Source organism: Myripristis murdjan, chromosome 10, assembly GCF_902150065.1.
Source record: "Myripristis murdjan chromosome 10, fMyrMur1.1, whole genome shotgun sequence".
Classification (NCBI taxonomy): domain Eukaryota; kingdom Metazoa; phylum Chordata; class Actinopteri; order Holocentriformes; family Holocentridae; genus Myripristis; species Myripristis murdjan.
In genome coordinates, this window is record NC_043989.1 from 1690556 (window position 1) to 1703121 (window position 12566).

General features: G+C 43.2%; 1 protein-coding gene across 1 annotated transcript in view; it reads left to right on the forward strand.

The window, feature by feature from the left end:
- nfkb1 (nuclear factor of kappa light polypeptide gene enhancer in B-cells 1) overlaps positions 1–12566 on the forward strand; it is a 43087-nt gene that overhangs the window by 13682 nt on the left and 16839 nt on the right. Inside the window, exons 6-9 of the mRNA XM_030062464.1 lie at positions 6498–6649; positions 7465–7628; positions 9031–9189; positions 12360–12464. Of these exons, the coding sequence (XP_029918324.1) occupies positions 6498–6649; positions 7465–7628; positions 9031–9189; positions 12360–12464 (580 nt within the window). The remainder of the gene's footprint in view (positions 1–6497; positions 6650–7464; positions 7629–9030; positions 9190–12359; positions 12465–12566) is intronic.

The following is a 12566-nucleotide window of genomic DNA, read 5'->3' on the forward strand; positions in this document are numbered from 1 at the left end:
CGTGTACAACAGGAAGCCAGCAAAAGCAAGCAAGAAAACCTTTGTGTGTGTTCCCCCTCCACCGTGACAGATGTATGTATGGTGTATTGTTTACAGTGCGTTGTGTGCTGAGGCAGCAGGGTGGGAAAACCCCTCCTGTTGTTCTGGTAGGACCAGTGGGATGATGAGACTGACTCAATCCATGCACCATCAACACCACAACATCTTTGCTTCAGTCACGCTCAGGGTTTTATAATCGCAAATCAAAGAGTTTCCTGACAAATGAGACCTCCAGCACCTGAAACACTAAACACTTCATCCCCTGTGAACCAAATGGAAATGTGTCGCTTTGATCTGCAGACCCTCCTTTTTACCAATCAGCATTACTCAGAAGAGAGGTGCTTCATTTCCCCAGACTCTGTCAAAAAAAAACAAGGGAACAAGCAAAGGAAAAACCAAATGTGCGAAGACATGAACAAGCAAAGGAATGAATGTACAAGAAAACAAAGAAACAAACAAAGAAACAAACAAAGATACGAGCAAGCAAGAAATGAACAAGCAAGCAGTGGATCAAGCAAGTAAAGCAAAGGAATGAATGAACAAGTGAACAAAGAAAGAAACAAATGAAAGAATGAATAAGCAACAAAAAAACAACAAACGAGCACGTGAGGGAACGAACAAACATGCAAACAAATGAAAGAAAGAAACAAGTGAACAGACAAAGGAACAAGCAAACAAAAATAAGCAAAGGAATGAATGGACAAGAAAAAATCAAACAAAGGAACAAAGGAATGTACAAGTGAAAGACTGAACGAGTAAACATATTTAAGCCAGCAAACAAACAAATAAACAAACAAGCAGGTAAAGCAACAAATAATAAGCAAAGAAGTGAATGAATCAATCAACAAACAAGCAAAGGAAAACGCAAACAACCAAAAAAGAACAAGCAGACAAAACAAGTGAAGGAACAAACAAGCAAACAGAGGAAGGGAGAAAATGAAGGAGGAATGAACAAACAAAAACAACAAACTGAAGGAACACATGGACATGCAAACAAATGAAGGAAAGAAACAAGCAAATGAACATGCAAGCGAAGGAGCAAATGAACAAGTAAACAAACAAATGAAGAAGTAAACAAACGGACAAAGGAACAAGCAAGGAAAGAAACGAGCAAAAGCATTAACAAGCAAACAAATGAAGGAATGAACAAGCAATCAAATATATAACCAAACAAGCAAACTAACAAACAGGCAAACAAACAATCATCCAAACAACCAAACAAGCAAACTAATCAACTGAAGGAATGAACAAAAATAAATGGACAAAAGCATGAAGAAGCAAACAGAAACTCAACCCAACAATCAGTAAAACTAACCACAGTTTGTGGGCAGGAGTGACGCTCAAACCAAAACGATGGTTCATTTATGGAATATTATGGATTTAACAAGACTCCTGACAGACTGAATCATTAATAATAATAATGGTAGTTTGGGGTTGTACAGATTATGAATCATGACCTTAAAAGTCCCAGGTTATGCACTCTTCATGATTTTGTTTTCGGTTTGTAAAATGGCTTTTCAGAATTGTAGCTTTTGCTTTTTTTTTCTTTTCTGAGGAATTTGCACTCAGTTTGGTCTTTCCTGCCTCAGAAAGTCCATATCTTGTTGCGTCTGTTATCGGATACTCTGACCTTTAACCTTCTTAGGGCTGGTTGTTTGTGATAAATGCTTGAGGCTCGTTTGAAGCTCGTTCTCCTGTCGGCTGTAGCGGAGGCTCTCTGGATGAGAGTGAAATGTCTAGCGTGTAAATGATGGAGGTGTTCTGGGTTTAAGAAGAGTCTGGTCTTGGCCTGGACCTGTCCAGGTTCGTAGGAACTCCTACACACACACATACACACATACACATCGGTTTACACACCACACACACACACACACACACACACCTCGCTGTGTTTCATGTGTGTTGGGAATTTCCTCCCTGTGACACCCACATATAATTACAAGGAAATGGAGTCACGTCACACAGGAAACATGTTGAGTTTCAGCTCAGACAGGACAGGCTGATATCCAGAGGTGAATTAATGAGATTAACAGCCACCATCGCTAAGAAATGTTAGAATTTTTTAGAATATTAGATCTTTATTTATCTAGAAAACATTGACAGAGCACATGCATACAGTTCCACACTGACCAGTACAACCACAGCCTTCTGCTGGAGCTATAGTGGGTAACTCTGTTTATTCTGATCAAGTAACATGATACAGGAAATTATAGACCAGAGCAGAAAGGAGAAGTCCTCCATCAGATGCCAAAAATTTGTGATGCTTTCCAGGAATTATGTTGTAATGATGTGTAGTAGTTTAATTTTTGGGGGGGAACCTACTTTGAGGCTACATCATCCAGTTCTGCTTTAGTTTTTTGACTTCCCACGTTTCCCAGAATCCCTTTCTACACGCTGAGAGGAAGTAGCCAGGACTTGATGCTTTCTATCAAACGTGGGTGAAGGAGCACATGGAAAGTGAGCTCATTCAGCTGTGGGTTTGAGTGTGTAGGTGCAGTCTGATAGTTTTTCCCCTCAGCGCGGGAGTTTGTCTCTGACCTCTGTGATGGATTTCTGCCTGCGTGACTGTCGGTGCAAAATGCCAGTGAGGCCTTCTAGAAAGAAGGCCTGACTCCTGGATGTTTTAAATCGCTGAAACAAATCAGGTGACACCACCTCGTGTGAGATTGTCCAATTTCCTGCAGCAAGAAGAAACACATCAAAGTGCTACCAGAAGCTGTGATGCTACTATCAGAGTACCAGTTACACTGCTGATAGTGTTGAACTGTTTTCAGGGGGACTTTTCTTTCAAATCTATAATACACAGCTGTTTTTTAATCACTGAAATCTGTGTTTAGTTCCTCATACGCATAAATGTCTCTGCAGAGCTACATAGAGAAGGCTTTTATGGGTAACCACAGGTCACAGAGGGTCGCAGAGCAGCCAGCTTGCACACTTCTTAAAGGAATAATTCAGTGTTTTGGACAAAATCCCCTTTTTCCCGACTTCTCCAGACTGAGACCAGATGTTGGACACCATTTCCACCTCTGGACCTCCACTGGTTCAGTTCCTATGGGTAACATTTCCTGTTAGCTTAGCATAAAGACTTGAAGTCTGTGGGAGTCGTTAGCCTGGCTCCTTCAAAGTGAAAAACCTTCCAGCGGCTCTGAGGCTGTCTGATTCACACAGTGGATCATGTGGATCTGAAATACATGTCTTGGATTTAAAAAAAAAAAACAAAAAAAAAACTGCAGTGGTTTGAGGAGACGTCAGATGGTGGCGCTGTAACCCCTGAACACATATTCTGTCTGTGGCAGTGATCCTCACACCGCTGAAGGCAGAGGAAGATCCACCACTAACTAACTTCTCCTCAAACCATTCCAGTTTGTTTTTAAATTCCAAGACGTGTGTTTCAGATCCACATGATCCACAGTGTGAATCAGACATGATGATGCAGAACAGATCCTGTTTGCTTTCTCTTGTTTTGTTATTGTAAGCTGCAGCTTCAGGTTCCTTGCTGCAGGCTGGTGTGTGTGTTTGTGAGGCTGTGTGGCCTCTGCAGGCTGGTGTGTTTGTGATGTGAGGCTGTGTGGCCTCTGCAGGCTGGTGTGTTTGTGATGTGAGGCTGCGTGGCCTCTGCAGGCTGGTGTGTGTGTGTGTGAGGCTGCGTGGCCTCTGCAGGCTGGTGTGTGTGTTTGTGAGGCTGTGTGGCCTCTGCAGGCTGGTGTGTTTGTTTGTGAGGCTGTGTGGCCTCTGCAGGCTGGTGTGTGTGTTTGTGAGGCTGTGTGGCCTCTGCAGGCTGGTGTGTGTGTGAGGCTGTGTGGCCTCTGCAGGCTGGTGTGTGTGTTTGTGAGGCTGTGTGGTCTCTGCAGGCTGGTGTGTTTGTGAGGCTGTGTGGCCTCTGCAGGCTTGTGTGTGTGTGAGGCTGTGTGGCCTCTGCAGGCTGGTGTGTTTGTGAGGCTGTGTGGCCTCTGCAGGCTGGTGTGTTTGTGATGTGAGGCTGTGTGGCCTCTGCAGGCTGGTGTGTGTGTTTGTGATGTGAGGCTGCGTGGCCTCTGCAGGCTGGTGTGTGTGTTTGTGAGGCTGTGTGGCCTCTGCAGGCTGGTGTGTGTGTGAGGCTGTGTGGCCTCTGCAGGCTGGTGTGTTTGTGAGGCTGCGTGGCCTCTGCAGGCTGGTGTGTGTGTGTGTGAGGCTGCGTGGCCTCTGCAGGCTGGTGTGTTTGTGAGGCTGCGTGGCCTCTGCAGGCTGGTGTGTGTGTGTGTGAGGCTGCGTGGCCTCTGCAGGCTGGTGTGTTTGTGAGGCTGCGTGGCCTCTGCAGGCTGGTGTGTGTGTGTGTGAGGCTGCGTGGCCTCTGCAGGCTGGTGTGTTTGTGAGGCTGCGTGGCCTCTGCAGGCTGGTGTGTGTGTGTGTGAGGCTGCGTGGCCTCTGCAGGCTGGTGTGTGTGTTTGTGAGGCTGCGTGGCCTCTGCAGGCTGGTGTGTGTGTGTGTGAGGCTGCGTGGCCTCTGCTGTAAAAGGCTCTGTGCTGATGTCTGACTTTACTGCTGCCATGCTTTTAGCTGACAGGAGAGCCGGCGTGTGGATTATTGATTAGTTTAAATGTCGAGGTGCTGTTATGAAGCAGCTGCAGGCTGGTCTGGTGCACAGAGAGTTGGTGTCAAACTCTCAACCCTGCTCAAGTGCCTCTGAGCAACAATATCCAGAGCCACGTTGCCAGTTCAGTAACATGGATTGAGTAATAAAAAAAAAAGAATTGTGGCACTTTAGTGACTTGATTTTTTTTTCTCTCACCTGGATTTTCTATATTGAATGTAGCCCTAATATGAATTAGGCTATGTAACGCATATCGTAATATTTTCAGTATTATTTGGATCAGGGTTTTTTTTCCTCGCCGCTGCCTGTGTGATTGTTTTGTCACAGGTGGTGGTTGGTCACACCCCCTTCACTCATTGGTGAATTTGTCTCACCTGTGTACACCTGAGCTCTGCAGTCAGCGTCTGCTCTGTGTCACATGTTAGTCTCTATAAATACCTGTGTGGGGAATTTTATTTTGAAGAGCTGAAGGTCTGCTGACTGAAACGTCAATTAAACAACTTCTCAAGTGCAGCAGTGCCATGGTGACATTATTATCATTCCATTAGACACCACCCGCCAGGCGCTGCCAGGAGGGTAAAACCAGATAATTAGAATAATTACAAGAAACCGTTTGAGCCAGGAAGCCGACAGACACCAACACGCTCGGTTTTCTAGGAACCGGGTTTGAGTTCTGAGCTGCTATTGGTCGAGCTAACCAGGCAGAGGAAGTGGGCTCTTGTTTATTTACAACCTCAGTTTAATACCTTCTTGGTAATCTGGGCATATGGATGTTCAGGGGTGTGTGTGTGTGTATGTGTGTGTGTGTGTGTGTGTGTGTTTGTCTATATTGGCAGTGTGACGGAGATTACTGCAGTGAATCATTTGTACCAAGAGAAAGTGTCTTTATAAACCGCAACAAAAAGTAGAAAACCGATCGACAGAAAAACTCCCACCAGCATCGAGTCAGCTCTCTCTCTCTCTCTCTCTCTCTCTCTCTCTCTCTCTCTCTCTCTCTCTTTTCTGATTCATCTCGTCTTGAGTTTGGAAACCATAACCTTTTAAATCTTAAACAAGATGAAACATTGCGTTGGGAAAACCGGTTTCATCTTGACAGCAACTTGAAACACTCTTTACACACTTTCCATGAGATCCACTATCACACACACACACACACACACACACACACACACATGCAGTCCAGAGTCCTTGGATTTCGTGATGTTTGTCCTGTCCCTCTTGTTTTTTTTTCCTTCTGCTTGTTTTGGATCTGTGTTTGTCTTTTATTCTCTGTGAAATAATTTGTGACAAACCTGCTTATTAAAAAAATATTAATTAGGCTAGTTCATTGTTTTTGGCCGTCTGCTGGCTTTGCAGTATTTTCATTCTTTACTGACACTGATAGAAAGTACAGATTTGTGAAAATCCCCAAATATGAAATATGTGAAGAATAAAAGTAGTTTATGAAGTTAAAATATGACATATTCAATATAATGAGAAAAAGAACTCAAATCAAATTGGAGAAGGGAAATATGTATGAAATGTATATGAAGAAAGCAATTATATAATGTGTGAAAATAAAATGTTTGAAGAGAAAAGATAGCCACTCCAAAATATGATAAATTCCATAATTTACTCCATTTTATGCTTGTAAATCATTTTTGTCATTAAATCGATGTAAAGAATAACATTACGGAATGAAATCACTCAGATATTCAAGATACTCAGTTATTGAAATTACTGTAATGAATGAAAATCTGGGTGAGTAAACATGAGAGGTTATGTTTGGGGCATTTTGCCTTTGTTAAAGACATGAAGGTGCTGCTGTGGATTCAGGACGTCACAGGAGAGCAAGTTGATGTGTGTGAGCTGACTGACCTGCGGGGGGCGCTGTGTGTGTGTGTCTCAGATCTGTAACTACCAGGGTCCGGCCCGGGTGGTGGTCCAGCTGGTGACCGCCAGCTCCACCCAGACGCACCTGCACGCCCACAGCCTGGTGGGCAAACAGTGTGACAAGGGCATCTGCATCGCCGACCTGCCGCCCAAAGACTCTACCATCAGGTCTGCACACACACACACACACACACACACACACACACACACACACACACACACACACACACACACACAGCGAGAGGGCCCTTGTGGAATCTGTTTTAATTTTTTCCAGATTGTTTTATTTTTTCACAAATTTCATGTTTTCCATTCTAATTTTTCTGAGTTTGTTGCTTTATAATGTAAGGGGCACTGAGTGTGTAATCATGGATGGAGAAAACTTCAACAATTCAAGAAAATATCTGGAATTTAAGGATATAAATGCATTTGTAGCACAACATTGAAGTGTTTTTTTGGATGAAGAAAGTTCTTCAGTACTGTTAAATATGCCTGTCTGGTTTGTTTGATTGCACTGCTGAGTTTGAGTGATGAGTTCTTCTTGCGTGTGTGTGTGTGTGTGTGTGTGTGTGTGTGTGTGCACTGCCTCAGTCTGATGATATTAACCACATTGCTAATATCAGAAACACAGCCGCCTGTTAGCCTCGCCAGACCAGAACACAAATGAAAATTAGTCTGGAACATTTTCGATTTTCCAAGTGGCATTATCAGCGGTGGCCGACCGAAATGCCTCTGGACGCAACGTGTGGCGTGGCGCTGAGCGGCAGAAGAACGTGAACGGACTGCAGCGTTTGTCTGTTAGTTTGTTCTAGTTTGTCCAGTTTGTTTAATACTGAAGGGATAGCAGGTTCAGCAGGCCACCCACGTCAGCGGCAGCTCCTCTGTCATCAAAGTCAGACTTATGTTTTTCCTCGATTTTCCTAACCTAGGAATATTCTTTCCTGCGGTGACATTGAAGGGAGAGTTGTGTTGTTTGCTCTCAGTTTTCCTAACCTGGGGATCCTCCATGTGACCAAGAAGAACGTCAGTAAGACCCTGGAGGAGAGGATGACGGAGGCCTACAGGATGGGCTACAACTGTGGGGTTTCCATCCACCCCGAGATCGACATCCTGCAGGGGGAGGTCCGGGTCCCGCGGGACCTCACCGGTCAGTGTGTGTGTGTGTGTGTGTGTGTGTGTGTGTGTGCCCTCCCTTAGAACCTTAGAGCAACCCTGTTCTGCATCAACACATCGTGTGTTAGCCCTTCATCAGCTGGTCTGAGGTCAGCTTTTATTAAATGAGTGTGTGACCTGAGCGATGATGCTGCTCACACTGCTCTCGTCCAGTTTATCTGAGGCCATGTTTACCTAGATGTGGATATTTTGGAAAACACAACTTTATTTCTCTATTTATAGGAAAAAAATCAAAATGTCTCTGAGAGTGCAAAAACACACACTGCTCTGAGCATGTGGTGATGGGCGATGTTAAAGCAGCTTTACCTGTTTCCCATCCTTAGTTTTCTAAATTTCTGTATTGGCCTGAATAAGTTCCTCCTCCTTACCCCCTCACCTCCTCAACTTCAGTCAAAGAAATTGAAATTGTACTTTCCTCAGACAAACATATTGAACCTTCACATCAGTCACTTGTAAATCAGCAGCAGAGACAGTTCAAAGCTTCCCTTGTAGCTGAGAGTCTGCAGTTTCACCACATTTTCAGATTGGAGATCACAGTCAAAATAATTCAGATTAATCCAACAGGAGCCTTGATAGTCAAATGTAGCCTCATTTTCATCCAAAATAATAATAGAAAAAAAAAAAAAACTTTGTAAACACACTAAGCAGGAGTAGCTGTGTGTTTGCAAATGGAGTTTGTGCTCCTGACGCCCTCTAGTGGTCAGAAAGTCGCTTAGTGCAGCTTTGATGTTATGTAATTTTAGCATTTTCACCATCCACACAGAAAAAAGGAAAACACTGTTTTAAAAACAACAACAACAAAAAACTTCCATTCTGGAGTAGAGCTGGAGGATATATTGATATTTTATCGATGTTGTGATATGAAACTAGATATCATCTGGGATTTCAGATCGTTTGATATCGTTATATGGCATGAGTGATGTCTTTTCCTGGTTTTAAAGGCTGCATTAGGCTGCAAAGGCTGAAGTTATTAGACTGTCCAAGCTGTTTTATTATTTGTCTCAACCTGCTTTGTCATGATGATTGTTCAGCAAAAATCTGTGAACATTCATTCCTGCAGTATCATCACAATATCAGTACAGCAGTATTTGGTCAAAGATATTGTAATATCATATTGCCCGGCCCTATTCTGGAGAGCGTTTTCCAAAAGTTGCATTTTCAGTGACTCGGAAATGTTTGTGTGGCCAGAAACCCAAAACTGCTGCTCGTGCTGTCTCCAGGCGTGACACCAGGAGACACCAGGAGACGCTAGTTTAGACTAGTTTGTGGAAGTTAATATGTGAAATAAATGTGCCTCTCCATTTATGCATGTTTATATTGCTCTGTGTGTGTGTGTGTGTGTGTGTGTGTGTGTCTGTGTGTGTGTGTGTGTGCAGACCAGCAGCGCAGTGCGATCAGCAGCGCGGCGTCTCTGCAGTCTAAAGACATGGACCTCAGCGTGGTGCGGCTCATGTTCACCGCCTTCCTCCCGGACAGCGACGGAGGATTCTCCCGGAGGCTGGAGCCCGTCGTGTCCGACCCCATCTACGACAGCAGTGAGTCCACACACACACACACACACACACACACACACACACTCTGCAGGCTGGATGGGATCAGTCTCCTCCCGTTGCAAACAGAGCGATCAGTTATGCAGCTTTTAGTTTTTTCATTTGAAGGATCGAGGCTGCTGTTGCTTTGTTTCTGTATTTTTCTAAAGACTAATATGAATAATATATGTTTTAAATACACGTGTCTGATCTGAAGCAGCTGATACAGGTCGGTGTGTGGTGTATCTGTAGTTCCTCATGTGTCACACTGACTGGACTTATTGTTCATCAGTCAGGAGAGAGCTTCCTGTTGATTACCTCACGGAAGCCCCGCCCCTTTTCATTGATGGCCTGTTTTGACCTGAATTCACACGGAGGCATGAGTGATGACATTGGGTTTTTTTTTTTTCCAGGACAAAGAAAGAAGCTCGGGCAGCTACCTAGGAGTAAAATAAATAATAACTCTCCATGCTCTGAGGGAGCATGGAGAGTTTCCTTATTATTTTTTTTTATTGTTTTTTTGTTTCTTTATTATACAGTCAAAACGGAATAGATTTGAGAGCAAAACTGTTGGCAGTGAAATCAAAAAATGTTTTATTGCAAGTATAATAAATTGACTATTAAAGTGTGAATCAAAAGGTTTTGTTTGCAGATCCAAAAGTTTTTTTCTTGTAAATTAAAAAGTTTTTCTTGCTGTTGAGCTGAATCTGGTGGGCTGGGCCTACGCTGAAAGAGGACACGTCTCTATTGGACACATCTCTATGTTGCCAAGCTGTCACTCAGATCGAGGCCGGCCAATAGAGACGTGTCTTCTCTCAGCGTAGGCCCCGCCCACCAGATTCAGCTCAACAGCAAACAAAACTTCTGGTTTTGCAAAAAGAAGTTTTTGATTCACGTTCAGTAAACGGAATTTGATTGAAGTGGTGAAGGTGGTGCTCTCAAATCCATTTTTTGACTGCAAATCTGTTCTTTGATGTGCAATAAAAAATCAAAAACCACTCCACAGAGGAGGAGGTGAAGTTAGTTTCATCCAGACAAACAGATCTCAGCTCATCACAAACTCTGCTCTTATTCATGTGTCATCAGTTTAGTGTCATACAGCATCGTGTCCTGTCCTGCGCAGGTAAACAGGCATTTTTAAAGTCGCCATGAAATGACCTCACATGACCTCTACTTCCTGTACATTATCTTAAACAGTGACATCATCCTGCTTTAGTGGCTGTAAATGAAAATTTCAACCAGTAAAACCTTCACAAATCTTTAAACATCCTCTCTCATCCACCTGCCCCTTCAAAATAAAACTGTTTCTCAGCCAAACTGAGATCCTGTTGGTTTGCACTTCATCCTGTTTCAACAGGAAGTACAAAAAATCAAAAGGGAAGTTTCCATTTCACAGCAGGACTCTAAAGTTAAAGGAGCTCATCATTCACTTTGAATGTTTGGACTGGTCAACAAACCATTTTATAAATCATCAGGTTCACTGAAGTTTTCACAATACAGAATCAAAACATGTAGAATCACTAAATGTTTAAAAATAAAGTGAACAGCAGCAGCGATTCCTCTCCTCTGCAGAAGGCAGTGGAGATGCAGTCAGAGTGGTTTTGTCTCAGTGTTACTCTGTGGTCTGTGGAGCTCTGCACAGCAGTGTGTTTCTGCGCCGTTAGCTGATACCAGTTCAGTGTTTCTCTGTGAACTGGTGTTTGTTGTAAAGCGTTCTGGTTTCATTTCCCTCTGCCTGCCAGCTTCTGGTTTCCGCACGCAGCAGCTTCCTCTCAGCACACCGAAACCTGGACTTCACTTTCACTTCGGCCCTCGCTCGCCCTCTTCTTCAGTTTAACGCCCACTTCCATCCACCGCCCTGTTTTGCACTGCAGGCCTCATTTTTTCCACTTTTTTAAAATTCTGAAGCCATCAGGGTTATTATAATTAATGAAAACTAATGAAATAACAAAACCTAGGTGTGAAAAAACATTTCCGTTAACTGAAATAAAAATAAAAACGACTTACTGAAACTGTATTGTGTGTTTACAGAACTAACTGAAATCAACTACAGTTAGGGAGAAAATGCCTTTGTCAGTGTATTTGGTCATAATGATGATGATAATAATAATAATAATAATAATAATACTTGATAGAGAAGCGTAGCCCAAAGTGCTTCACAATAAAGTGAAAAGACAAAAAGTCAAAGTGAAATAAAAAATAAAAACTAATGAAAAATGCATAATTGTAATAACCTTGGAAGACATGTTTTTTCTGCTGATGATCTTTTCACTTCACTGTCCCGAGATATTTTGTGGAATTTTGATTTGTGTTTTTTTTTTTGTTTTTTTTTTTGTAATGAAGAAGCGTCAGCTGTGTGTTTTCAAGGCAGATCACCAGTTTCCTCTTAACTTCTTCAACTCTGTCGGCCCCATCTGTCGATTTGTACTCGCTGTCTAGCCGAGCTTTGCTCAAACTCACAGAACTTTATTTTAAATTCTAGCAGAGATCCCGAGGTTTCCAAAGATCCCAAACATGAGCTGCTGAATTCCAGGGAAATGTGTCTAAAATGAAGCACCAGACATGCAGATCTTTTCTAAAACAGCAGCATCTTGGCTTTGAATATTTCCCTCACTACTATAGGGAAAAAAATTTTGTTGTTTTTTTAACTTCAAAGCTACTTGTGGGGAAATTTAAGGAAAAAGTCAGAGTTCAAAGGGTGAAATTAAAAAGGGCAAAGCGGGAAATGTAAAAGGCCTTTCTGGTCCATTTCTTCCCCTGCACTCATGTTGAACGCACATCTCACCATTGACACAGGAGTCAGTTGTGTTTGTCCCTGTGTGTGTGTGTGTGTGTGTGTGTGTGTGTGTGTGTGTTTACATACAGTATGTCGTTGTCTTTGAAGTCCCTCGGTGATGAGTCATAAAGGAGGGGAGATTATCTCACCTCTTCAGTTCCTCTTCATTTATACCTTTAATGTTTTATATTTTTATATCCTCTGACCCCCATCTCCATGGCAACAAAGGGACATCTTATTGGTCTTCAGACTCCAGTGACAGCTACATGTCTCATAATAAAAAAAACAGCCTTTAGTCTCCAAACAGAGCTGTCAGTGCAGACGTGTTTAGCGTGATGGGATTCGAACCCTCAGCCCTGTCCGTGTTGGTGACCGAGCTGCTGTGTCTCCTCCCTCACAGAGGCTCCAAACGCCTCCAACCTGAAGATCGTCAGGATGGACCGGACCGCCGGCTGCGTGACCGGAGGAGAGGAGGTCTACCTGCTCTGCGACAAGGTCCAGAAAGGTGAGCCGGTCAACATGTTTAAACAAACCCTGAGTTCTTTAAAGGGACATTTCACCAGACTGAGACAAGATGTTGGATACCATTTTCACCTCTGGATGAGGT